The 26850-nt window shown below is 40.7% G+C and overlaps 1 protein-coding gene across 2 annotated transcripts; it reads left to right on the top strand.

Moving 5' to 3' along the window:
* Positions 1 to 5041: 5041 nt before the first annotated feature.
* On the top strand, positions 5042 to 21245 carry SUB1 (SUB1 regulator of transcription). Of its 2 annotated transcripts, none has more exons than XM_002745082.6 (5): positions 5042 to 5093; positions 7938 to 8010; positions 10763 to 10885; positions 17637 to 17745; positions 18249 to 21245. In XM_002745082.6, exons 2-5 carry the CDS (start codon positions 7939 to 7941, stop codon positions 18326 to 18328), a joined length of 384 nt encoding a protein of 127 aa, XP_002745128.1. In that variant the 5' UTR covers positions 5042 to 5093; position 7938; the 3' UTR covers positions 18329 to 21245. The 2 variants fall into 2 exon arrangements, with proteins under 2 accessions (XP_002745128.1, XP_078222051.1); XM_078365925.1 differs by having other exon boundaries at positions 5042 to 5456.
* The last annotated feature ends 5605 nt before the right edge of the window (positions 21246 to 26850 follow it).

The following is a 26850-nucleotide window of genomic DNA, read 5'->3' as shown; positions in this document are numbered from 1 at the left end:
ATCTAGAGCCATCATATCCTTTAATATCCAAATTGAATGGTTGGTGCTACCATTTCATGTGCTGTGGGACCTCCAGAATTCTCCTTAAGTTTTTCCAAAATATCCTAGAAGGAGTTATGTTCTCCTAGTCATTCATGCTGTGATCTGCTTTCCTGCTTTAGCTTGGATGTTAAACCACAGGTGGCTGACCTCCCTCTGTGCCCACCACATTGCTGGCACATAACCCTGTTCCTCTCCCTTTCTTTCTTGTTTCCTCTTCTTTGTATGTTACTGGTATGCCTCTTCTGCTACAAACTCAGGCTGTCAGGAAATGCGACTTTCTTGATTTTCTCATGATTGTATTTAATGACCACCATTTCACCTAGTGGCGAAAGCTTAATCTTAGCCAATTTCATGTGAAACGCATAATTTCTCCCTTTCCCCTTTTCTCTCCTAAATTCTGAACAGAGGTGGGGTAGGATTATATGGTGTCAGAGCACCAAAGGTGGTGGTAGAGCTGGAAGATGCCCAGGTTTTTGTTTATTTTCCCCATCTGCCCATGCCAGCCCTATTAGTCTGTTCTCGCATTGCTATAAAGACCTACTGAGACTGGGTAATTTATAAATAAAAGAGGTTTAATTAGCTCATGATTCCACAAGGCTGTGCAGGAAGCATGGCTGGGGAGGCCTCAGGAAACTTACAATCATGGTTGAAGGTAAAGGGGAAGCAGGTGCATCCTACGTGGCTGGAGCAGGAGGAAGAGAGGGAAGGGGGAGGTGCTACACACTTTTAAATAAGCAGATCTTGTGAGAATTCACTCACTGTCACGAGAACAGCAAGGGGGAGATCTGCCCCCCGATCCAATCACCTCCCACCAGGCCCTTCCTCCAACATTGGGAATTACAATTCGACATGAGATTTGGGTGGGGACACAGACAGAAACCGTATCATTGGCCTTTGCTTAAGAGTTCATCTTGTCTGGTTCTTGGCCATTCTCACTTCTTCACACTGGTATTTCTTGAGATGTTCTTTGTCACACCACTCTATGTAAGTCAAGGCTGGTGAGATTTCCTTGTTCTGACTACAAGGCCTCCCCAGGTCTGCTGGCTGCCAGTTGACACATCTGTGCCACTCTTGGCTAAAGAAAAAGACATTTCACTGATTCCTGCAGTACCCTGGGGCATCCCTGAACTCGGTGAGGATGCCTGAGGCCTGCCATCCTGACACACCACGCAGACATCTCTACCCCAACTCTGTGGTGGAGGGAGGGGCAGGTGGGTTTCAGAGGACCTTGGAGAGCTTGGCCACCTGGAAAGCAAGGCACCAGTTTGCTTTGCTCTCTCAGATCCCCAAGCCCTCTGGGGATTTGATGCTTCCTTCCTTCCCCAGGGCTGGTGTGGGCACAGTGAGCAGAACTACTTTTCTACTCCTCAGACACCGAAGAGGAGCCTCATCTCCTTTCTTTTTCTTTCTTCCTTCTTTCTTTCTTTCTTTCTCTTTCTTTCTTTCTTTCTTTCTTTCTTTCTTTCTTTCTTTCTTTCTTTCTTTCTTTCTTTCTTTCTTTCCTTTCTTTCTTTCTTTTTTTTTTTTGACAGAAATTTAAGAAGGATATCCAGGACTTGAATCTCCTTTCTTTTCTGACTCTTCCCTTTCAGTTGCCATAATATCTACAGGTGAGTGGTGTGAGCTAAAAGGAAGTGTTTTTTGTTTGTTTTTGAGATGTGGTCTCACTCTGTCACCCAGGCTGGAATGAATGCAGTGGCACAATCATAGCTCACTGCAGCCTTGATCTCCCAGGCTCAAAGTATCCCCCTGCCTCAGCCTCCTGAATAGCTGGGACCACAGGTTCACAGCACTATGCCCAGCTAATTTTTTGTATTTTCTGTAGAGACAGGGTCTCACTATGTTGTCCAGACTGGTCTTGAACTCCTGGGCTCCAGTGATCCGCTCACCTCAGCCTCCCAAATTGCTGGAATAACAGGCAGGAGCCACGGCACCCAGCCAGAAAAAATTTTAAACCAATTGCTTAGTATTTTAAATCTATAATTTATGCCTGGAATCCTGATGGTTTAAAAAAGTCAAAAGCCAAGAATCTGCCTGTGTGTTCTGCTCTAACCTTCTTCTGCTGTAGCTGAGAAAATGGGGGTGGGGGTGAGGTGAAAGGTGTGGGGGTGTGTGTGGGGGACGGTGGGAGGTGTGGGGATGTGGGGGGATGGGGGAGGGGGAAGAGTCAAGGTCAGAAAGATGGAAGTGCTAGTAACAAGAACCACACTGGATAACATTTCAAAATAATATCCTGGTACTTGACTACGTCTTTTCCCGAAGCTTTGAAAGAACAGAGGGTCTTGACAGCATAAGGCCTTGGAGGGAGCCATATTAACTGTCCCCAGCCATACTCCAGGCCTCCAGGAATTTCTTCCTGGCAGTCCCCTCCTCAAGCCCTGTCCCTTTCATAGTTAGTCAGCTATTTCCCTTCTCAGTCCTACTCCCCAGTCTACCTCCCTTTCTGGGACACCTACAGACTCTCCAAATTCAGCACATTTATTTAGCTTCCTTTTTGTGTCACACACTTCTTCCAGACCAAGGCTTGGAGTAGGGAGTGGGAGTTCTTTCGCTTTTAAAGCTGCCCTCTAGGAAATTGCCTATAAAAGGAGCTATTCCACACCCCACAATGCGCAAATGGGGGTGAATTACACCTCCCTCCCATTCCATTAATTGAAAGCAACCGCTGTCCTTTTTTTTTTTGAGACAGTTTCGCTCTTGTTGCCCAGGCTGGAGTGCAATGGCACTATCTCAGCTCACTGCAACCTCCGCCTCCTGGGTTCAAGCAATTCTCCTGCCTCAGTCTCCCAAGTAGCTGGGATTACAGGTGCCTGCCAACACGGCCCACTAATTTTTTGTATTTTTAGTAGAGATGGAGTTTCACCATGCTGGCAGGCTGGTCTTGATCTCCTAATCTCAGATGATCCACCCGCCTCGGCTTCACAAAGTGCTGGGATTACAGGCATGAGCCACCCACTATGCCCAGCCCCTATTTTGTTTAAAATAAAAAAAAATTTCCTTCCTCTTTCACCTATGTAAAAAATTATTTTTGTTTATTTTCTTGAATTATGGTTACCTTTTAAAAATGGACAATGCTTGATCAAGGATTTTCGATTAGTTTTACAAAGTACCACACCCAAGAAAATTGAGCCAACGAATTTGCATGCAAAGCTTTAGGTCTCCTTACTTCTAAAAATGCATACCTCCTTAACAGCGCTCCACCTCCAATGCTTTAGAGAACCGAAACCCAAACCTACAGCAGGCACACTGCCCAGTTCCCTCAGTGACGCAGAAACTGAATGAAAACTTATTAAAGCAGGAGGGGTTAGAGATGCAGGCGAAGTTTAAGTGCACATGTGGTTTACCTTGAATATTAAGTGCATGTGGTCTACCTTGAATATTAAGCATGATTTCTTTACGTAGGTGTGGAGCTTCACAGTGTCCCATGACTGTGCATAATGTCAGTGTTTCTTTTCTTTCTTTCTTTTTGTTTTGAGACAGAGTCTCACTCTGTCACCCAGGCTGGAGTGCAGTGGTACAGTCTTGGCTGACTGCAACCTCCACTTCCCAGGTTCAAATGATTCTTCCGTCTCACTTTCCTGAGTAGCTGGGATTACAGGCACACGCCACCATGTCCAGCTAATTTTTGTATTTTTAGTAGAGACAGCGTTTCACTATATTGGTCAGGCTGGTCTGGAACTCCTGAGATTACAGGCGTGAGCCATCGCACCTAGCATCAGTGTTTATTTTCATGGCTGCTTTTATTTCATTATGATCAAGAGTTTCACAACAAACTATTTTAGGGAATTAATTTGTATTTTTGTCTGCATTTAATCCTTTAAAAGTCAAGTAATTCTAGAAAGGAATGTGTGGGGGATGCTTTCACATTTAGTGTTCAGACTTCAATTCTATCCCATGTATTCTTTGCCTCTCAACCCCATTACATTTCAACCCCAGTTTTAATTTTTCCGGGGAATATATAACTCTCTTCTCCTATAAGAGTGGGAACCATAGGTCTAATTGCTTCACATGTAGAGTCAAACACTCCTCCCATTCTGCAACCCACTGCCCTTCCTCAGCCTCTGTAGCATCTCTGGTGTGCAATTCTGAGCTTTGGCAGGATTCCATCTCTACTTTGCAAAATCCCATACCATTCCTCTACCTGAGGCAGGAGAATAGGATTTAAGAAAATAGGAGGGAGGGAACCTAAGGCTAATTCACACTTCAGCTGTAACAGGAAATACCCTCTCCATAGGGTGTTAACGTTGGTTTCCTCATCTATAAAATGGAGAGAATACTCATTCCTACTTTGGAATGTGCTTGTTAGGATGAGTAAATTGCTTCATGCAGTGTCTGACACGTAGTGGGTTCTTGATAAATCTTTGTTAACAGATATACCTTTGTATTGATTATTAGCTGCAAGAGGCATTCATTCAAATACATATTCAAATAATCTTTTAGCTATATTGCTGCTTGTATATGGATTTCTCTTGTCTTCTGTGAACTCCCTTACATCTCCAGGACCTCAATACAGGAATAAGGCATACTCCAAAGATTTCTTGCACTTCCTAGAATTAAACGCTGTGACTTTAGCTTCCTTCCTTTGGAATTTAGGAGGCAGAGTCATGTACTGAGGTGGGTAAAGTGGGGTAGGAAGATCATATCTGGGAAAATGGACCAGAGTATTGATTTTTTCATTATGACCCCTCCGCTTCATTAAATCATTTATTGAGCAAGTGAAACGCTTGGCGCTTGTCACTCATGTTCTATTTATTTATTTATTTATTTAAGCCATCTCCTACAGGAAGGATATTAGTTCTTTCATTCTTTCACCGGTAAGGTGTAATCTTCCAACATCTGACTTTGCCGTCATCCATTGGGAAAAGAGGCGGTCCCTTTAAGGCCCTGGAAAGGGTCTAAGTGTTGGTTTCAGTGGGGAGGCCACGCCCCATCACGTGAACGCAGGCCCAGCGGGGCGGGGTCTGCGTCTCCTGGCTGCCGTCATTTCCGGTTCTCTGTCAGTCGCGAGCGAGCGAGCAGGAGAGTGTGCGACTGCTAGAGCCGAGCGGAGCGTGAGTGCGCGGAACCCTCTACCCCTACTCCTCGGGGCCCCTATCCAGCCCACCCCACCCTCCCAGCCGGGCAGTGAGCTGCCTTCGGCCCTCTGCTCCCCTAGCCGGCAACAGCCGCGGGAAATGGCGGCTCTGCCTTACCTCCCCCTTCCCCGCCTCGGCGTCTCCAGGCCCCCTCCTCCGTCCCCGACTCCGTGCCTGAAGCTCTGTGGACCCTTCCGCACTATACACCGGTCTCCGGGAGCCGATTCAAGGCGGCAGGCGCTGCGGCCTGAGGCAGCGGATTGAGGCCGTCTCGGGGGCGAGGAGCCGCGGGGAGGGGGTCGCGGCGTCCCCGGGACAATGCGGAGGCGGCTGGCCGAGGTGGGGCGCGTGCGGTACCCGCTCTTCCCCCGGCCCTCGCCCTGAGGGGGCGCTCTGGAGACTGGGAAAGCGGATGCGGGCGGGAGTGGGCGGCGGGAGGAGGCCAGGGGAAGAAGCTCTGATGTGCGGGGAGAGGGAACGCTTCGAGAGAAGAAAATGGCGCTTGGTGCAAGTCCCGCCTCTTCCCACGCCGTCTCCTCCGCACTTCGCCGCCTCCCACGCCCCCTCTGACCAACCTGTCTCCCCTCGCCAGAGCGGCTGCTAGCCACGGGGTGCTAGCGGCTTACTGGGGCCGCACGACCCCTTCCCTGGTCTTGCGCTTGTCATCCTTCTGTTATACCGAAGTTGTGTGCCCTTAAGTCCTGGTTCATTTTCACCTCGTTTTTTTCTCATCTTCCCCTCAGTCAGCAAAGGCTGGAGATTTCGTTTCTCTTTTTAAAGTTGCGTTTTGCATAAATTCTACAATAGTGGTTTCAGTGTCAATTACTTGAATTACAAGCTGCTTCCCCCCCACCCCCCACATTGGAACAGGCTCGTTAAGGTAAAAATGTATTTGAAAGTTTAGAGGCTGGCTTTAGTTACCGTTACTTTTCTTCTCCAGTGGACTTCTTGGGTTGAATACCAGGTGGTTCTTTGAGAAGTTCTTGGGCCCCCAGGCAGTTTTTAATAACAGACGGTAGTTATGTTCCACCATTTCAAAGTGAAAAATAAATTATGTTCAATTTAATTACCTTTTAAAAAAAGATCTTTTTTTATTTGTATTAGCATTAAAAAGTGAACTAAATTGATTTTGGAGATTAGGTTGCAAAATGGAGCAGAAATAGGAAAAATGGATAACACGTGGTCATGAACGTTGCTTTTCCCTTCTGAATTTACTCTTCAAGACATCACCAGTTAAAATCAGCATGTCTGGGTTGGGCATGGTTTGAGCTCTTTGAATTGAGTGGCCAGGATTGGGATGGCCCATTTCTTTTACCTTGACCTGCTATTTAGGAACACATGCAACGTCAGTTCTAATGCAGGTTTCGTCTGGAGAGCTAGATCATTTATGATTTTTTTATTTTCAGGAGGAATTTAAGTTTTTTTTTCTTGTACTCAGCAAATATAGTGTGTACTGTGTTTATTAAACCTTTTAAGGCATACAGAAATTACCCATTTATGCCTAGTGTTCCATTATTGGAACGCTAAGCATGTGGGTGTTATTTATGTCTTGCTGCTCAAGGTCATCGCCAAGGTCTGATTGCAAAAATTCAAAAAATTGCAACCACTGGCATAAGTGGGTTAACAGGACCTAATCTCTTCTGAAAAGGGGAGAGCAAAGTTATTTGATAATTGGCATTTGCGATCTGGTATTATTAGTGCCTTGAAAAGAGGTATCCACATATCTTGGAATTCCTTGAAATTTGGGTCTTAGGCTTACTGATGATAGTTTGCTTTCTACAAACTTGCACTTAGTAAACATCCACTTGTAAGCAAGGCACTTAGCTATGTATATCTCTGGGGGGACCAGGGGAGCTACCAGCAGGGTAGGAATTTGAGAGAAGGTTTTGCCCTTCACAGAAATAGGCTGTTCAAATTTTAATTGTGTTCCAGAGTAGAAAAAAATCAGTGTAAAATGTAATGAATTTCTGTGAATGGCATGTGACCTTGGCTCACTGCAACCTCCACCTCCCGGGTTCAAGTGATTCTCCTGCGTCAGCCTCCTGAGTAGCTGGGACTACAGGCTTGCCACCACTCCTGGCCAATTTTTGTATTTTTAGTAGAGATGGGGTTTTACAGTGTTGACCAGGCTGGTCTGGAACTCCTGAGCTCAAGTGATTCGCCTGCCTTGGCCTCCCAAAGTACTGGAATTGCGGGTGTGACCCATCGTGCCTGGCCTGAATTGTGTATAATTTTGTGTACTTTGAATTAGTACGTGTTATTTTGGTAATACGTCTAAACAGTCAAAATTAACATGTAAAATATGAATAAATATATGGAAAAATTAATTAGATGTCACATTTGCATAGTACAGCTAGTTCCCTGTTGTGTAAATGTTGGGGTCCATTCCCTACAGTGAATAACTTTACATTAGTTCTGATCTCATTGGTGAGAAGTCTAAAGCGGTGATAGTAGAATTACATTTATTTTCTGTTTTTAACAGTAATTGTCTGCTGCCTTCTTGCAGTCTACCCTACCCGTAGTGTGTCCTGCCACTAAAACAAAGTATAGAAAGATCCATTGGCTTGGAGAAAGGTTAGATGTGTAGAGTGTATGACATTTAGTTCATTTTTCTTAATGGGTTCACCCTGCATGTTATTTGCAACTTAGAAGAGTATAGATAAATACTTGTGCTCATAACAACTCCAGTTCCACAAAAATGGTAGAATGAACTATGTAACTTGTCCTTGATTTTTTTCTTTGATTGGGGAGAGCTAAGTTGAAAGTAATAGAGTAGCTTGTTAATTATTTATGTGATGCGTTTCTTTTTTTTTTTTTCAGGATGCCTAAATCAAAGGAACTTGTTTCTTCAAGCTCTTCTGGCAGTGATTCTGACAGTGAGGTTGACAAAAAGGTGACTATTACTGCACCAAATCATGTTGGTGATATTCAGCAATATTGTCTATGTCCCATTCTGACAGATGGTAAAAGGCATATTAACATCTTAAAAGGATCTAGCTGGGTGCGGTAGCACATGCCAGTAATCGTAGTACTTCGAGAGGCCAAAGGTGGGAGGATTGCTTGATCCCAAGAGTTCAAGACCAACCAGGCTAACATAGCAAGACCTCGTCTCTTTAAATGAAAAAAGGAAGATGAGAATGCGAGTGGGTATTTCTGGAGGTGTGGTTGGCACTAGAAAAGCCTAGGATGCTTCTTGCACATTCATACTCATAGGCCCTAAATCAGACTTAAGTCTTCTGTTGAAAACCATTAGAATCCCTAAAGTTGCAGAACCACTGCCTTGGACCCTAGGGGCCTAAAATTCTAAGTAGGCCAAAGTCACTATTTGCCATTATTTAGAAATTTACCTGATATTTTTTGGTAAAATGCCAATTTTTTTTTTAAGGCAGGATCTTGCTCTTTTTCCCAGGCTGGAGTGTGGTGACACCATCATGGGTCACTGCAGCCTTGACTCCTGATCTCAAGCAATCCTCCCACCTGTGCCTTCAGAGTAGCTGGGATTACAGGTGTCATGCTGGTTAATTAAAAAATGTTTTCGTAGGGATGAGGTCTTGCTATGTTTTTAAGGCTGGTCTTGAACTCCTGGCCTCATGCAGTTCTGCCTTAGCCTTCCAAAGTGCTGGGATTACAGGCATGAGCCACTGTAAGTGACCATAAAATGTTAATTTTGACAGCTCTCTCAGTTACTGGTGTTTATTCTGCACATGAGGATTTCTGAATTTTAGACTTGATACATTAAGTTTGAATGTACCAAGTTTGTGCTGTGGTCCCTTCCTTCTAGTTAAATCGGCACCCAAGAAAGCTAACTTGAAACCCATTTTGACAAGATAGGCCTTTTCTGCATTAGATGACAGCTGCATGGTAATTGGTGCATTTCGCTAAATTGAGCGTCTCAGTGGAGCAGAACTGATCATCTCACTCTGCGGTCAAGTCTTCCTTCCTGGAGTACTGTCCTTTATCTCATAGAACTTTACATATCTGAATATATATTTATGTCCTAGAAATAGAATAAGTTGGTTGTGTTTTTCCTAATTAGCATATATCCTTTGTAAAATAAATAATGACTAGCACTAGTAGACCTGTGGTTTCTAAAAGTTTATTCAAAAGCAGGCTCCCCATCTTTTTTTTTCCCCTCCTGAAGCTTAGTTAGCAATTTTAGCTAAAAGAAAAGGGGAGAGTATATGGGAGACTGGAGAATTTGCAACCTTAAAGTATAAATACAGAATATAACAAGACTTGGAAGAGTAAAATAAGGTTTCAAAGACTACATAGCTATGCTTGAGTAAATTTCTTAATTTTAAAATTTGAATGTTATATAGTGTTTGAATATGTTCATGTAACAAATGTGTATTGAACTTTTATTTGCCAGACATGCACTAATCCACTAGGAATACTTAGAGCCTCATTTATAGAATAATTGCTTTCTGCATTTTGAACTGAGTTAACTTTTTGTTTGTCTCAAATAGTAATATTAATCTTGTAGACACTTATATACCATGTTTTTCATTTCACGTTTTATATGTATAAGTTTTTCCTAGCTTTATCTAATTTGGTAATATTCAATTAATTTAGTAACGTTAAAATATTAATACAATTCTATCAAGAAGGAACATGATTGCCCTCTACTGTTTGGGTTGAATTCTAGTGGTTTTTATGGGCTGTTAGCTCTTTTTGAGAATGGAACTTTATAATAAGCTTTTAAAATAATGCTGTTTTTAAAACACTGTTGTGATTTTTGAAAGCTAGTTTAACACATACCTGTCTATTTTCAGTGATTTTCTTTTTTTTGTGATAAGGAAGTTCATGAGTTGTTGGCGCTCAGTGCCCAGTGCAAAATTGCTCTCTTCAGATTTGCCTAATCATAACTTCTTTTTTTATTTGAGACGAAGTTTTGCTTTTGTTGTCCAGGCCGGAGTTGAGGCTGGAGGGCAATGGTGTGATCTTGGCTCACTGCAACCTTCTTCACCTCCTGGGTTCAGTTGATTGTCCTGACTCACCCTCCTGAGTAGCCGGGATCACAGGCGTGTGGAACCATGCCTGGGTATTTTTTGTGTGTGTTTTAAGAGGAGATGGGGGTTTTACCATGTTGGCCCAGGCTGGTCTTGAACTCCTGACCTCAAGTGATCCTCTCACCTTGGACTCCCAAAATGCCACGCATGGCCCATAAATTCCTTAAGCCAGCTTAAATCCCTTTTGGAATAGGCAGGACATAAAGAAACATTCATATCCTGGAAATGGAATAAGCTGGTTGTATTCTTTTAATTAGTATATCTGCTTTGTAAAATTAAGTAACTGACTAGCTTTAGTAGACCTGTGGTTCCCAGGTTTATTCAGAAGCAGCAAGGTCCTTCCATCTTTTTTTTTCTACCAAAGAAATCTCATGGGATCCCAAACCACAGAAATGACTGTTGCTGTGGTTAATACTATTCTGATGCCTGAAGTGTCTTTTAGGATTCTGAGAACAGAGTTTGAAAACATTACTAAGTATAATGATTGGTTAGATTCATAGTTTTGTTGTTGAGTGAAACTTGCTTTTGTATACGTTTATGATATTTTGGATGTAGTCTTTTGAATCTGTTGACACTGAGATGTGTTTTATTCTTATGCATGCAAATTTTAACCATATTTTTGCTTTTCTTTTTTAGTTAAAGAGGAAAAAGCAAGTTGCTCCAGAAAAACCTGTAAAGAAGCAAAAGACAGGTGAAACTTCGAGAGCTCTGTCATCTTCTAAACAGAGCAGCAGCAGCAGAGATGATAACATGTTTCAGGTAAAGTTGGCCTTTTTTTTTTGAGACAGTGTCTCCCTCTGTTGCCCAGGCTGGAATGCAGTGGTGCAATCTTGGCTCACTGCAATCTCTCTGCCTCCTGGGTTCAAGTAGTTCTCTGCGTCAGTTTCCTGAGTAGCTGGGATTATAGGTGCTTGCCACCACACCTGGCTAATTTTTGTATTTTAATATGTGTGCTGCCAAGGCAAGCACTATTTTTGTATTTTTAGTAGAGACGGGGTTTCACCATCTTGGCCAGGCTGGTTTTGAACTCTTGACCTCGTGATCCACCTGCCTTGGCCTCCCAAAGTGCTGGGATTACAGGCATGAGTCACCACCTCCAGCCAAAGTTGGCTATTTCTTTAGATTCAGAGGAATTATTATTTGGCTTGATCTGAAGAATGTCAAAAGTACTGTAATCTGTATTGCATAATATGTGTGTTACAATCCTCTTTGCTAGGAACATTTATTAAAATAGAACAAACTAGTAAAAGTAATACAATGCTGGGTTATTGTTAAAGTCTCTAAAAGTCTAGTTTTGCTGTATTTAAACTAATGCAAGTTTAAATTTTACAGAAATCCAAAAAATTAGATTAAGAACTGCACATTTAGAAAGCAACTTGGAGGAGGCAGGTCAAGTGTTGGACAGTAAGGTATGAATAGATTATTACCAGAGAGGAAGCAGCAGTATGACCTGCCTAACTTTTACCTGATGAGCAACAGAAAAGGGGAATGGGTTGAATAGGTCAAGTGAAGAAAGTTCATTAGAGGGACTTGATGAAATCACCTGGAAGGACTTGTATAGCTGCTTCTCTTGGGTTTCCTATCTCGTTTTAGGGAGACTTGATACTGGCATCTTTATACAAGAAGGATTTGTGAGGAAGGGGTTTTGGGAATAAACGGATGCAGGTGAGATTGCTTAGGTAATTGTAGGCTGTAATCTGTATGTGAGGTGGTAAGGGCTTAGTTTTTTCCTAAAGAAGAAATTGTGGCAGTTAAAAGATACAGGTTAAGAGGAATGGACCAGAGGAAATAGGCGGTCACTGAAGATGTGGACCTGATTGTGGATGTGATTTAAAAAAAAAAATGGAGTTTCTTTTGTAGCACCTGGAGGGCTTAGTTGGGAAATGTTCCTGTTGGGTTATCAGCATGGTTGACTAAAGCTGCCTAATGAAGTGTTAAACCAGAGGAGGAATAGGAGGCAGATGAGGGTGTGTCTTGGGTTGTATTCAGATAGAGAATGGAAGAAAAAAGATGATGTAGATTAAGAGAGAGGGTAAAGGAACATGAGAAGAGAACAGTAATGGGAGCAAGAAAGGTTGAGTGTGCGCAGGAGCCATAAGTATTAGTTGAAACCAAAAGGTTGGGCAGGATGAGACTACAACCTTTTTTTTTTTTAATTTTTTAAAGATTCGATCTCTGCTCTTGTCACCCAGACTGGAGTGCAGCAGTGTGATCTCTGCTCACTGCAACCTCTGCTTCTTGGGCTCAAATGATTCTCCTGCCTCAGCCTCCTGAGTAGGTGGGACTGGTGCCTGGCTAATTGTTATTTTTATTTTTTGTGGAAACGGTGTTTCACTGTGTTGCCCAGGCTGGTCTTGAACTCCTGAGCTCAAAGGATTCACCCACCTTGGCTTCTCAAACTGCCGGGATTACAGGCATGAGCCACCATGCCTGGCCAAGACTGCAAACATTTATAATGACTAGAAAGCGAAGCTAACATGCATTTATTTTTTGACCTGTTGATAGCTTTGAAAGATGAAGTGCCAAGATTAAGGTGAGAATGGGAAAATTTAAGTTTTTTTCTCATGCTTATTTTTGCCTTGTTACACTTCTCGATAAAGAAAATGAACAAAGTACAGATGATAAACTATTGGTTCAGAACACACATTTTAGAGATTCTATTTTGTTAAGAGTAGTTCTGAAAACTAGATCTATTTTTAGGAGTTTTCTTGCCAGAAAAATGGAGCTTCATTTCTTTCTTTTCTTTTTCTTTTTCTTTTTTTTTTTTTTTTGAGACAAAGTCTCACTTTGTTATCACCAGGTGCCAGGCTGGAGTGCAGTGGCATAATCTCGGCTCACTGTAACCTCTGCCTTCCGGGTTCAAGCAATTCTCCTACCTCAGCCTCCTGAGTAGCTGGGACTACAGGTGCACACCACCACGCCCAGCTAATTTTTGTATTTTTAGTAGAGACTGGGTTTCACCATTTTGGCCAGGATGGTCTCAATCTCTTGACCTTGTGATCTGCTCGCTTCAGCCTCCCTAAGTGCTGGGATTACAGGCATAAGCCACCTCACCTGGCCTCTTTTCTGAAACCCTCATCTGGAAAGCTTCTCAAGCCTCTTAGGCTGACACTTCACCTTTTGAAAGTCTGCCTCTAGGAGGAACATAGGCCTTATTTTCAGAGTGGCTTTTCACAGATCTGGTAGCGTAGGCACTGTAAGAGAGAATATGATACTTAATTTCTCTTTTTTTTGAGATGGAGTTTCACTCTTGTTGCCCATGCTGGAGTGCAATGGTGCCATCTTGGCTCACTGCCACCTCTGCCTCCCAGGTTCAAGCGATTTCAGCCTCCCATGTAGCTGGGATTACAGGCACATGCCACCACCTGGCTAATTTTTGTATTTTTAGTAGAGACAGGGTTTCACCATGTTGCTAATGCTGGTCTCGAACTCCTGACCTCATGATCCGCCCGCCTTGGCCTCCCAAAGTGCTGGGATTACAGGCGTGAGCCACCGTACCCAGCTGATACTTAATTTCATTGCCATTACACCTTGATGTACATTAAATATCAATACATAAGCAGTTCTTCAAATATATTAAAGAGTCGTACCAAAGGAAAATCAATACACTACTCTTTTAATGTCTGAAATAATTTGGGCGGAATCCTATTTTGAGAGAAGATACTAGAGATACTTGATTTCCGGTTCCTTCAGCTGTGATTTTGAGGAACTTTCCTCCATAGGGACATAACCTACCAGGGGTCACCTCTGTGATAATAAAGAGACTGGAGAATTATCTCATACTCAGTTCCTGTGTTGTGAAGTGGAATAGTTGAGGCAGAAAACGATCCATATTTTTCTTCAGAGTTAGCCACAAAGGGTCAGTAATACTGGCTTAGTTGATTTGATAATTTAAGGATACTTGATACTTTTAAATTATTTAATTTAAAATGATCTTAACTGGTCATTTTAATCTGGGACAGGAGTCCATAGAATTGTTTTTTAATTTGAATTTTCTTTTTTGTATCTGAAGGGATTATTTATAACCTTTATCACAGGGGTCCCTCCTGCACAGGTGGTGAGCGTCGTGTGAGTGGGCATTCATTGCCTGAGCTCTGCCTCCTGTCAGATCAGCAGTGGCATTAGATTTTCATAGGAGCGTGAACCCTGTTGTGAACTGCGCATGTGCGGGATATAGGTGTGTGATCCTTACGAGAATCTAATGCCTGATGGTGGAATAGTTTTCGTCTTGAAACCATCACATTTCCCCTTCCCTGCCGCCACCCCTCCCCTCCCACCGTGGAATAATTGTCTTCCATAAAACTGGTCCTTGGTGCCAAAAAGGTTGGGAAGTGCTGCTTTATCAGATCTTCAAAGGGGACAGGGAATCAAATTCATGTAAGAATCACAGTTCTGTATGATGTACATGCTATTTTTTGCTGCTAATCTCCAGATTTTATGGATATAAAATAGTCTGTCATCTGATTTTATTTTCTTCCAATAAAATGTGATTTCACTAATCTTCAGTTTTTCTGCCTTTAAGTAATATATCTCTATACTCCCATCTCTTCATCACTTATTTAATTTTTACCGAGAAGAGTTTGTCAGTTTTACTTTTTTTCCCAAGGGAGAGGCAACTATTGGGCAGGTTCCTTTAAAAAAAAAAAAAGTTTTTGAAGTATAGTTTATGTACAATAACATGCACACATTTAAAAGCATACTTTTCTGTCCAGGACATATTTTGTCTATCATGGCCACAAAAGTTTTTGCCATTGTTTTTCCTAGAAGTTTTATAGTTCGTGTTTTCACATTTAGGTCTATGATTCATGTAGAACTAATTTCTCTGTGTATGGTATAAGATAGGGATTTAGATTCTTCCCCACCTTCAATGCAGATGTCCTGTTGTTTCAACCCCATTTGTTGAAAAGTCAATTCTTACTCCTTTGAATTACCTTGGATTTAAAAAAAAAAAAAAAAAAAAATCAGTGAATATATAAAATGCCTGTGTATTTTTTTTACTCCATTCTGTTCCATTAACCTCTGTGTCTGTCTTTATTCCAGTACTACATTGTTTTCCCTTAGTATATTATAGTGAGTCTTGGAAAGTGCTAGGAGGCACTTTGTTGAGGAAAGCCTCTTCTTTTTTTTGAGACTGAGTTTCACTCTTGTTACCCAGGCTGGAGTGCAATGGCGCGATCTCGGCTCACTGCAACCTCCGCCTCCTGGGTTCAGGCAATTCTCTTGCCTCAGCCTCCTTAGTAGCTGGGATTACAGGCATGCGCCACCATGCCCAGCTAATTTTTATATTTTTAGTAGAGACGGGGTTTCACCATGTTGACCAGGATGGTCTCAATCTCTTGACCTCGTGATCCACCCACCTCCGCCTCCCAAAGTGCTGGGATTACAGGCTTGAGCCACCGCGCCCGGCCCGGAAAGCCTCTTCTTTTTTCTGGAATTTTTAATTTGTGGTAAGCAGATATACAAGATTTTTGCAAAATAATTTTCTGTGAACATTTTTAAGTTCTCTATCTGACTGTGAATGAGGTGCATTAGATGTTATTTGAAGTTAACATCAAAAGGAAAACTGTTGTTATTGACTAGAACTCTGGATTCATATATTCAGAATGGTTGCTGAAGCAGTGTCGCTAGTTGCATTCGTGGAATACTAGTAATTATAATTTGTACTGCAAGATTTTGCTTCCTAATTTTTTTTTTGTGGTAAAAACCATGAAAGTATATTCACATTGTGAAACAGATCTCCGGAACTATTTCATCTTGCAAAACGGAACCTCTGTAGTCATTAAACAACAATGCCCTTTCTCCCAGCCTTGCGTAACTACCATTCTACTTTTTTTCCCCTGTGAACTTGACATCTTGTAAGTGGAATCATAAAATATTTACCATTTTCCTTTTTATGACTGGCTTATGTTATTGACGTTGAAGTATGTGACAGGATTTCTTTTTTTAAAAGCTGAGTGATATTCCATTGTGTGTCTGTTGGCCACCACTCCCCTCATTTTGTTTACCATTAATCTCTGGGTAGACATTTGTGGTGTTTCCACTTCTTGGCTCTTGTGAATAATGCTGCTATGAACATGGGTGTGCAGATGTCTCTTGGAGTCTGTGCTTTCAATCCTTTTGGATGCATACCTAGAAGTAGGATTGCTGGATCATATGATAGTTTAACAGTAATTTCCTTTGGTTGCAGTTTTGATATTGAGAGTAGTACAGTTGACCTTTGAATAATGCAGGGTCAGAATGCAGGGCACCAACCAGTTGAAAAATGTGGTTATAACTTTTGACTTTGCCAAATCAAAACTAAATATAGCCTACTATTGACTGGAAGCCTCACCAGTAACAAACAGTTGACAAATATTTTGTATATTATATGTACTGTATATTGTATTCTTAAAGTAAGCTAGAGAAAGGAAAATGTTGCTAAGAAAATTATAAGGGAGAAAAAATACAGTTACTATACTGTATGGTATCAATAACATTAGCTTATGTTGTCTGTTTCAAAGAAATGTCATCTGTTAGAAATTGTAGGCAACCACAGCTGCAGATTTCAGTCTATGGTACATATCAAGCAATTCAGCTTTTTAATATTTGATTGTTGTTGTTCTTTTTAAAATTAAAGACAGGATCTTGCTGTGTTGCCCAGATTGGATTCAAGTTCCTGGGCTCAAGTGATCTTCCTGCCTCAGCCTCCTGAGTAGCTGGGATCATAGGCATGTACTACTGCTTCTGGTGTTTTTTTTCCCTTGTGATGTCATGCCTTCTAACTCTGCTTCTTGGGAGCACTTCCAGCATCACTAGGGGCTCTTTGTATGGAACTCATAGTGTTACTTAATAAGGTTTATGGTATTGTACTAATCATGATGAAAACATTAACTGTGAGAGATTACTTTTTACTGCAATATGCAGTGTTGGAGACATGAACTGCTCAGGAGAGGTGATTAGCATCACATGATGTTTTACACTAGGTGTTTTAAGCAGATGTTTGTAACATTTGAGCATGCTGAGGTAGCAACAGAAAGTGGCTATGAAACTGTTACACAAGTACACTATGTACTTCAGTTAATTTTATGCAGTTTTGATTTAATTCTCCATCTTTATGTTCACATTTTTCTCTACTGTGTCCCTGCATAAGTTTTGATACGTTTTGACTTCATATGATAGGTTTGTATGTTTTATGGTAGTAAATGATAAAATCTAGTATTTATGTATATTTTATACATTCATGAAATACCTAAGTTTTTCTTAATGCTTCTGTTATTTCTAGGCTATGCAGTTGGTTTGCGAATTTTTTCAAATTGTCAAGTCTGCAAAAAATTTTCCAGTATATTTACTTGAAAAGAATATGCATATAAGTGGGACCTGCACAGTTGAGTCATATTGTTCAAGGGTCAGCAGTAGTCATTTTCATGATTAGATGTAGAGTGAGTGTGCAGCAAGTCGTGAATATGAATACGATTGAAACAGATACCACTGTTGAAAGGAGCACCTCTTTTTATGTTTATTTCTTTTGCAGATTGGGAAAATGAGGTATGTTAGTGTTCGAGATTTTAAAGGGAAAGTGCTAATTGATATTAGAGAATATTGGATGGATCCAGAAGGTGAAATGAAACCAGGAAGAAAAGGTGAGGTTTAATTACTTGAATTTTGTTATGGTGTTGGGACTAAACTAAAACATTTCTTAATTTTTTTTTTTTTTTTTTTTTTTTTTTTTTGAGACGGAGTCTTGCACTGTTGCCTGGGCTGGAGTACAATGGCGTGATCTTGGCTCACTGCAACTTCCACCTCCAGGGTTCAGGCAATTCTGTCTCAGCCTCCTAAGTAGCTGGGATTACAGGTGCCTGACACCATGCCCAGCTAACTTTTGTATTTTTAGTAGAGAGAAGTTTCACCATGTTGGCCAGGCTGGTGTTGGACTCCCTTACCTGACCTAAACCTCAAGTGATCTGCCCATCTCTGCCTCCCAAAGTGCTGGGATTACAGGCATGAGCCACCATGCACGGCCTGAAATGGCAATTTTGATAAAACAGTATTCTAGTTGAAAGTATGAAAGAAAAATAAAAGAAAGTATGAAAATCCGCAATGCTTAAATAGATTTTCACCTTTGAATTTTTAAACTTTGTTTTAGGTATTTCTTTAAATCCAGAACAATGGAGCCAGCTGAAGGAACAGATTTCTGACATTGATGATGCAGTAAGAAAACTGTAAAATCCGAGCCATATAAAACCTGTACTGTTCTAGTTGTTTTAATCTGTCTTTTTACATTGGCTTTTGTTTTCTAAACGTCGTTCTCCAAGCTGTTGTATGTTTGGATTGCAGAAGAATTTGTAAAATGAATACTTTTTTTAATGTGCATTATTAAAAATGTTGAGTGAAACTAATTGTCAGCTTTATTAAGGAGGATTGCTTTGTGTCCACCACCTAGTGTAAAATAAAATCAAGTAATACAATCTTAACTGTTGTGGCCTTTTTTGATCATAAGCGTTGGTACTTAACTGTTTAAGGCCAAAGGTAACAGTTTTTATAGATCTTTTAGTTTCTTCTCAGCTTTTACAATAAAAAGGATTTGTATTGCATTGAGTTGATAAACTTGGTTTGTGCAATCCATATTTGATCTGTTCTCTTCCAATCCACCCCAATGATTTTTTTCACTCTTTATTTTGTTTACCTCATTTTCCTTTAATAACTTATGTTCAGTTTTTACTTCACTCTTTATTTTTTTTGAGTATGTTATGCTTATTTGGAAAGTGAGTGAAACTGTCAAACTGTTGTCTCAATAATGTACTTATATGAGAACTACAATCACCAAATCTACTGTATTCAATATTAGCAGATCTAGTTTGATAAGCAACATGGCTTGTGTGAAAACTGAGCAGGTGTTTGTCGTTACCCATAGTGTTCTGTGTAGTTATTGCTTAGTCTGCAGAAAATAATGACTTAGATGAGATATCTAACTTGCTTTCACTTATTAAACATGTTCATGGGATGATGTCTGTAACATCAGATATTGTTAAGACTAGGATTTAATAAAAGTTGTGCAAGCTTACTGGCCTAACATTTTATTTTATAATATTGAGTATGAATTATATGTAGCCAGAGATGTCATTAAGCTTTACTGTTACAGTAGGTAATATGGTTAGTTTGTAGGTAAAAGAGCATAAGTTTTGGCCTTTGCCCCAGTAGAACAGACAGTAGAACAGACAATAGCATTCTAGACTTGATGTTACTAAGTTTTAGCAGACACTAGTAAGTGGTTTGTATTTAACCACTCTGATAAAGCAGACGATTGAGGCACAGATTTTAGTGGCTTTGTGGCAATAAATAGGGCATGGTGTGCCTTAGGAAAAGAGTTTATAAATGGAATTATAACTGAAATTAAAGGAGGTGACAGTGAAGAGGAAATAATTCTCTTATTTAAATGATATACACATGACATTTTGAGATTTTTCTAACAGCAGTGGAGCACAATTCGAGGTAGAGTAGAAAAAGGAAAGGTTTAAAGACATAAAAGATTCTTGTTGAAAAATTATTTTTGGTAGCAAATCTCAAATGGTTACCTGCTAAGGGCTGCCATATCAGAGTTTTGCACTGTTTTGCTACCAAGTTTGATTTGCACATCTAAAATATTTTGTAGTTAATTTTCAAGGATCTCATTTCAAAATAATTTGCCAGGCCACATAGTTAGCAGTTTTTTTTTTCTGGCAGCTATTTTGTTGTATTTTTAAAACACTTTTTAGATGACTTTTTAAAGTATATTTAGCAGTAACCTTAAGAGGTGCAAATTGGTAAAATCTCTTGTAATTTATCCTTCATCAAATAATAAGTACCAATGTGTTAAAAATATGTATTTATTTTTACAGCCCCTTGAACCAGAGTAGGTTCAGAGAAACTCTTAAAATTTGTATTTTAGACACATCATGCTTGATTGGTAACTTCCTCTTTTGGGGGGACATGTTTGTGTCCTATTGGGCTAGATTTTTAAGTATTCCTTATTTTTGGCACATAGAAAGGGTAAAATACAGAACTTAGGTTTTTGAGGTAGATGCAGAGGGAACGATGGGTAAATTTTCTAGGTTTATGTGAATTTAGGGGGTGTATGCATTTTGAAACAGTCTACTAACAGATGGTGCTGAAATCTATTACCTACATGTTTTCTAGCTGTTTAGCATTATGTTAATAAAGCCTCCTTATAAGGAGTGTTTCTCTGGCACTTAGTATAGTGACTGCTAACTTCATTTAAATGTGTTACTGGAGACACAGTATACTGAAATTATTAATCTTTTTTTTTGTTTATAGCAAAAGAGAACTGGGTTAAAAGAAGTAAATTAACTTGTTCTGAAAATAAAGCATAGATTAATTTTGTTTCTGTTTAAATTTTATCTTGATATTTTTTTTTCCTAGGCAGAAAGCTTGGCATTTTTAGGCATAGATACCTTACCTTACAATGCCAAAATGAGTTTAATTCCAGTACTCAGGTTTTGCCCTTTAACAGACTCTCTGTGTCAGGGCTTTCTAATGGGGTTTTCCTCTTTGTTTTTAAAATATGAGCAGCATTTGACCAGCTTCTAGTGCTTTTAGCATTTCACTTAACAACCACTAAAAAAGAAAAACTTTGTAATTTAATGTCTTTTGCTTTGCTTTATCAATGCCTAAGAACTTAAGAATACTCCTACCTCATTAGCTAGTCAAGATGCTGTGATGGTCAAATCTATTCTACATAATGTGTTTAGAAACAGACTTGGGGGGAAATGAAGTAAGTATATTCTGACTTGGCTATTGAGGGGAAAAAAGAATTCAGTATTAAGTGTTTCTCACAGAGATGTTAGCAGAATACTATAAAAGTTTGAAATTTTTAAAAAGCATTAATATTTAGGTATCTCTCCTGAAGTTCTTTGTAGTTCATTTTTTATGGAAATTAATCCAGTGAAACATTCAAGTTTTTTTTTTTTTAAAACATGTTTTTCCAGATAAACTCTAGGGTAAACATTCACATAATCACAAATATGTAATTCTGTAATTGTGGAATGCCTGTATGTTTTGTTTTCCTACATCTTCCATGGAGATGTCTGAATATAATACTCCATCTGTGAATATTTTAAATGTTGAAATAAAAGTAAGAAATGTGCCCTTTGTGTTATCCCAGTTTTACAAACCTGAAGGTAAATAGGTAATTTATCTGTTGAATGGATTTTATTAATAGAATGCCTTTCTGTTTGAATGCTTTGGAATGTGGATTAGCTTTGGGTCTGTTCTTTTCATCTATCTGATCTAAATGGAAAAATGCAAACACTAAGGTGTACACAGGCTCTCTTTATTTTCTTTCTCTCTATAAGTTCTTTGCAGTCTAATGATTGCTTCATATACTTGACTGTGTCATGAACTCCTTTGAGTATTTCAGACTTATATTTTCACTTAACTCTATTTTGCCCTTTACTAGTGTTTTTGCTTAAGATATGTTGAGGTCTCATTTTAATTTCTTTTTAGCAATAGAAAGATCCATGGTATATTCACTTAATCAACTGTAAATTTTCTTTTAGTAAAACATACTGACTCAGTCCAGCCAGAAGAAGGAAAAAAATACCACTTGGAGTGTACACAATTAATCACTGACTTGATAGTTTTGTAGTATGGCTCAAAGGGAGTTACGGGGATAGGAGAGGTATTTGAAAAGTACTAAACATTTGAAAAATTATATAGAATTATTTGCTATATAACAGTTGACCCAATAGTTAGGTCCACTTTAAAAGAAACTGCCACAGACCGGCTGTGGTGGCTCAAACTTGTAATCCCAGCACTTTGGGAGGCCAAGGCAGACAGATCACTTGAGGTCAGGAGTTTGAGACCAGCCTGGCTAACATAGTGAAACCCCATCTCTACTAAAATACAAAAATTATCTGGTCATAGTGGTGAACACCTGCAATTTCAGCTCCTAGGGAGGCTAAGGCAGGAGAATTACTTGAATCCAGGAGGTGGAGGTTGCAGTGAGCCGAGATTGTGCCGCTGCGCTCCAGCCTGGGCAACAGAGTGAGACTGCCTTAAAAAAAAGGTCTTGCTACGTGCACAGGACTTTTTCCACCACTTGCTTCACTCACATAGCCCGTTACAGAGTTAAGACCTTCCCAGACCTGCTTTTATAGACCCAGTCCTGGATTAATAGTGACCCACTGTTTATAAGTGAAACGCTTCTCTTATTTCACTCTATGTTCTTGATAGAGAGTTTAAGTGGTTTATCCTTCTGCTGGATAACTTACTGTAGTTAGGGGATAGATTTACGCCACTTGTGTTACTCTGCTCCTGAATTTCAACTCATTTCAGTAGTTTGATAATATAACCTCCGTGGGAGACAAAGACTATATAAAGCCCAGAAATTAGCTGAAATTGTCTATGTAGTAACTTGCATATCTTGAAAAGTGATGTGAAGTTCCAGTTTTGCCCTCCTAAATAAGCCTGTGTCTTTTAAATTTTTATTTATATATTTTTTGGAGAGATGAGTCTTTTGTGTTGCCCAGGCTGGAGTCCAGTGGCGTGGCCATTTGCAGATGTCCTAGTGCACCATGGCCTTAAATTTTTTGGCTCAGGTGATCCTCCTGCCTCAGCCTTCCTAGCAGCTGTACGCTACAGGTGTACATCACTGTGTCTGGCAAGCCCAAATCATAATGGCTCCTGTTCTGAAGGCTTTGTTTTTCAAGTGTGTACTTGTTGCAAGAATGGTACAGAAAACTCCCATGTACTCCACTCAGACCACATTCAGATTTTGTGAGTTTCACTGTCTTTTAGCAAAAGCATCTCAGGATCATGTGTCTGATTTGATTATCTCTTTAGTCTCCTTCAGTCTGACAGTTCCTTAGTTTTTCCTTGACTTTTACAATTTGATGTTTCTGAAGATTTGGTAATGTGAAGGCCATTGGCGGTGTTGACAGGGGTGGGGAGGGCAGAGGCTGGTGGAGTGAGGAGTGGAAACGGTGTGTAGACAACTCATTTGAGCAGCTTGGTTGTGAAGGATAAAGAAAAATGGAATGGGCTGGACTCAGTGGCTCATGCCTGTAATCCTAGCACTTTAAGAGGCCGAGGGAGGTGGATTGCCTGGGGTCAGGAGTTGGAGACCAGCCTGGCCAACATGGCAAAACCCTTTCTTTACTAAAAATGCAAAAATTAGTTGAGCCTGGTGGCAGGCACCTGTAATCCCAGCTACTTGGGAGGCTGAAGTAGGAGAATCGCTTGAACCTGGGAGGCGGAGGTTGCAGTGAGCAGAGATTGGGCCACTGCACTCTAGCCTGGGTGACAGAGCAAGACTCCATCTCAACAAAAAAAGGAAAAATGGGATGGTGACTGTAGAAGCATGTGGGATCCAGGGCAGAGTGTGGTTGAGATTACAGAGTGCAGCATCTGAGGGAGGGTGCCAAGTTCATAACTTCCTTCAGTATGAATTAAAGTTGGCCTTTGGTGTCAGCAACGGTTTCAGTCACCACCTTTTTTTTTTTTTTTTTTTTTTTTTTGGTGACTAAGTGCTACCTGAACCATGAGTACTTCTAGTAGTTTTAAAGAAAGATATGAATTACTTTATTTTAACATGAATCTGATCACTTGGTTCTTACGGCCCTCTTCTCCACAGTCAAACTCCCCAAATTCAGACCACGGCCTAGTCAAACCTTGGGTTTTGGCATCTGGGACCAGTCGTGCCTAGCCACGAGCCATTCTCATTCATTGTCTTTAAGGCACGCGCGATCTCAGTACCTTGTTGGAGTCACGGGGCCTGCTCTGGATGGGGAGCCTATAAATGAAGGAAGCAAGTTTAAGGCCTTTAATCTGTTGGAGGAGCCTAGGGAATGGCTCTAAGACACAGGGGCATGATGGAAATGGCCCCTCTAACTCAAAGAATGTTTGCTTCTGATTTCATTGACCTTGGACATGATTCCACCCCCTGTATTTTATCTTTATTTTTTTGAGAGATTCTTGCTCTGTCGCCCAGGCTGGAGTGCAGTGGTTCGACCTTGGCTCACTGCAACCTCTGTCTCCCAAGTTAAAGCGATTCTCCTGCCACAGCCTCCCTAGTAGCTGGGATTATAGGCACCTACCACCATGCCCAGCTAATTTTTTGCATTTTGAGTAGAGACAGTATCTTGCCATGTTTGAGACTGGTCTCAAACTCCTGGCCTCAAGTTGTTTGCCTACTTTGGCCTCCCAAAGTGTTGGGATTACAGGTGTGAGCCACTGTGCCTGGCCCCCAACGTATTTTATTTTGAAAAATTTCAGACCCACAGAAAAGTTGAATGAATAGTACAAGGAACACACATATCCTTCACCTACTATTTTGCAACATTCTGTCTCCTTTTTTGGTGAACTGTTTGAAAGAAAATTGTAGAACGTTACATACACATAGGCTGAGCTGTTTTCACTTCTGAGACCCTGTAGGAGTGAGAAGTGGTGTTGAAAAAACACACCAAGTGCATGTGTTTTTTCCAACACTTCCTACTTCATTTGGGTGTCCTACAATTTAGTCTGATACCATCTACCTGGAGTTAGTGTCAGGTCCCACAAGTTAAAGGCCCAGTCCGACTGCCCCCACTTCAGATGCCAGTTGTAAGTCTATGGTTGTCACTGGTACTTCTGACCAGTAAATTCAGAGGGTTTCCACTATCCTATCCCTGTCTCACACTTGATAATTGACTGGAACCATTCATAGAACTCAGGAAAGCACTTTATTCACAATTACAGATTTATTATAAAGGACATGACTCAGGAACAGCCCGATGGGAGAAATGCACAGGGGAGGCATGAGGAAGGGATACGGAGCTCGGTGCCTTCTCTTGGAGCACCACTCTCCCAGCACCTTAATATGTCACCACCTTAAGTCTCTGAGCCCCATCCTTTAGGGTGTTTCTGTAGAGATGCCGTTGCCTTTGATTGATTAGATACATCTTTAGCCGTTGGTGATTAATGCAGTCATTAATCACCAGAGGTTGGGAGGTGGAGCTGAAAATTGTAAGCTTCTAATGAAAGTTTTCTTTATAGCAACCAGTCCCTATCCTGCAGCTATCTAGGGGCCCTGCCAAGAGTTCCTCATTTGAACAGTAGATGCTCCTACCACTTCTAACTCAAGAAATTGGGTTTCAGGAGCTCTGTGCAGGGACAAAGACCAAATATCAATGATGCCACTTATACATACCTGTTTATACACATATATACATACATCTGTACAATTCTTTTGGATGAATATTTCAGAGTAAACTGTAGACATCATATTTCATTTTAAGTACTTCAGTATGTATTTTCTAGCAATAGAAAGACTAACATTTTTTAATTGAAAATAATATTTTACAAAAAAAAAATTGAGTGACGTTATTTTACACGTTACCAATCTAACAAGTGGTTGTGTTCTCCTGTTGGCTTCTGCAGTTAGTCTTTTGTTTGGGTTGAGGCATGTGAAGATAATGTGGCCTCACAGAGATGTGTAGTTGGAAAAGGTAGGACTACTTTATTTTTATTTCTAGAGGGAGTTTTGCTCTTGTCGCCCAGGCTGGAGGGCAGTGGCACCATCTGGGCTCACTGCAACCTCTGCCTCCCAGGTTCAAGTGATTCTCCTGCCTCAGCCTACAAAGTAGCTGGGATTACAGGCGTCTGCCATCATGTCTGGCTAGTTTGTGTATTTTCAGTCGAGTCAGGGTTTCACCATGTTGGCCAGGCTGGTCTCGAACTCCTGAGCTCCAGTGATCTGCCTACCTCAGTTTCCCAAGATACTGGAATTACAGGCGTGAGCCACCATACCTGGCAGAGGAATACTTTAATAGCCTTTCCAGGTAATTGTGGGTATCCTTGGATAACAACCACAAAACTTGAGAAGTAGTTTCTTTAAAGTTGTAACACATAATTTTCCCTTGAAAACTTGAATTTCATCATTGACAACACATGCTGACAGTTGTTTTCCTTGAAGTGATAGGATCAGTTTGTTTTTGAGAAATTGTCTGCATATCCACAAGTCTGAACAATGACAGTTTGTCAATCTTGTAAGTTAAATGGTGCTCCATGCAAAGTGCCACTAGTTCAGGTACACTCCAGACAGTTGGGCTGGTGCTTTTCCTTGAGACAGACTTGGAACCTCAATGTGCATTTCCCAAGAGTATAAAGACATTCGACCTAGCCTCAATATTATCACCACTTAAAGCATCAATAATTTCATCAACTATTCCGTCCACATGTATGTTTCCCCAGTTCCCAAAAATGTTCTTCTCCCAGTGCAGTGTCTTGATCAAAATTCATGCACTTCATTTGGTTATTAGTCTCTTTTAATTTAGAATAATTCCCTACTGTTTTGTTTTCCATGACATAGACTGTTTTTAAGAGGCCACTTGTAGTATGTCCTGTATCCTAGATTTGGCAGTTTCCTCATGGCTCAGTCCAGGTTAAATGTCTTTCGCAAGAATGCTACGTAGGAGCTGCTGTGCTTACTGCACCACACCAGAAGGTACATCGGGCCCGGTTGCCTCACAGCTGCTCATGTGAATTTTGATCACTAAGTTATTTAGGGTGATGATCTGTTTATTATTATATTAGTTTTTGAGACAGAGTCTCACTCTGTCACCCAGGCTGGAGTGCAATAATAGTGTGATCTCAGCTAACTGTACCATCTGCCTCCTGGGTTCAAGTAAGTCGTGCCTCATCCTGAGTAGCTGGGATGACAGGCGTGCGCCACCACACCTGGCTAAATTTTGGCATTTGTAGTAGAGATGGAG

The sequence above is a fragment of the Callithrix jacchus genome, chromosome 2, assembly GCF_049354715.1.
Source record: "Callithrix jacchus isolate 240 chromosome 2, calJac240_pri, whole genome shotgun sequence".
NCBI classification, from domain to species: domain Eukaryota; kingdom Metazoa; phylum Chordata; class Mammalia; order Primates; family Cebidae; genus Callithrix; species Callithrix jacchus.
Note: the sequence above shows the minus strand (reverse complement) of the source record. Positions and strands in the feature narration are given on the sequence as shown.

Coding starts and splice junctions, on each gene's coding strand:
- SUB1 (XM_002745082.6), top strand. CDS start 7,939: ATGCCTAAATCAAAGGAACTTGTTTCTTCAAGCTCTTCTGGCAGTGAT. Junction 8,011..10,762: donor ACAGTGAGGTTGACAAAAAG/GTGACTATTACT, acceptor TTTCTTTTTTAG/TTAAAGAGGAAAAAGCAAGT. Junction 10,886..17,636: donor GAGATGATAACATGTTTCAG/GTAAAGTTGGCC, acceptor TTTCTTTTGCAG/ATTGGGAAAATGAGGTATGT.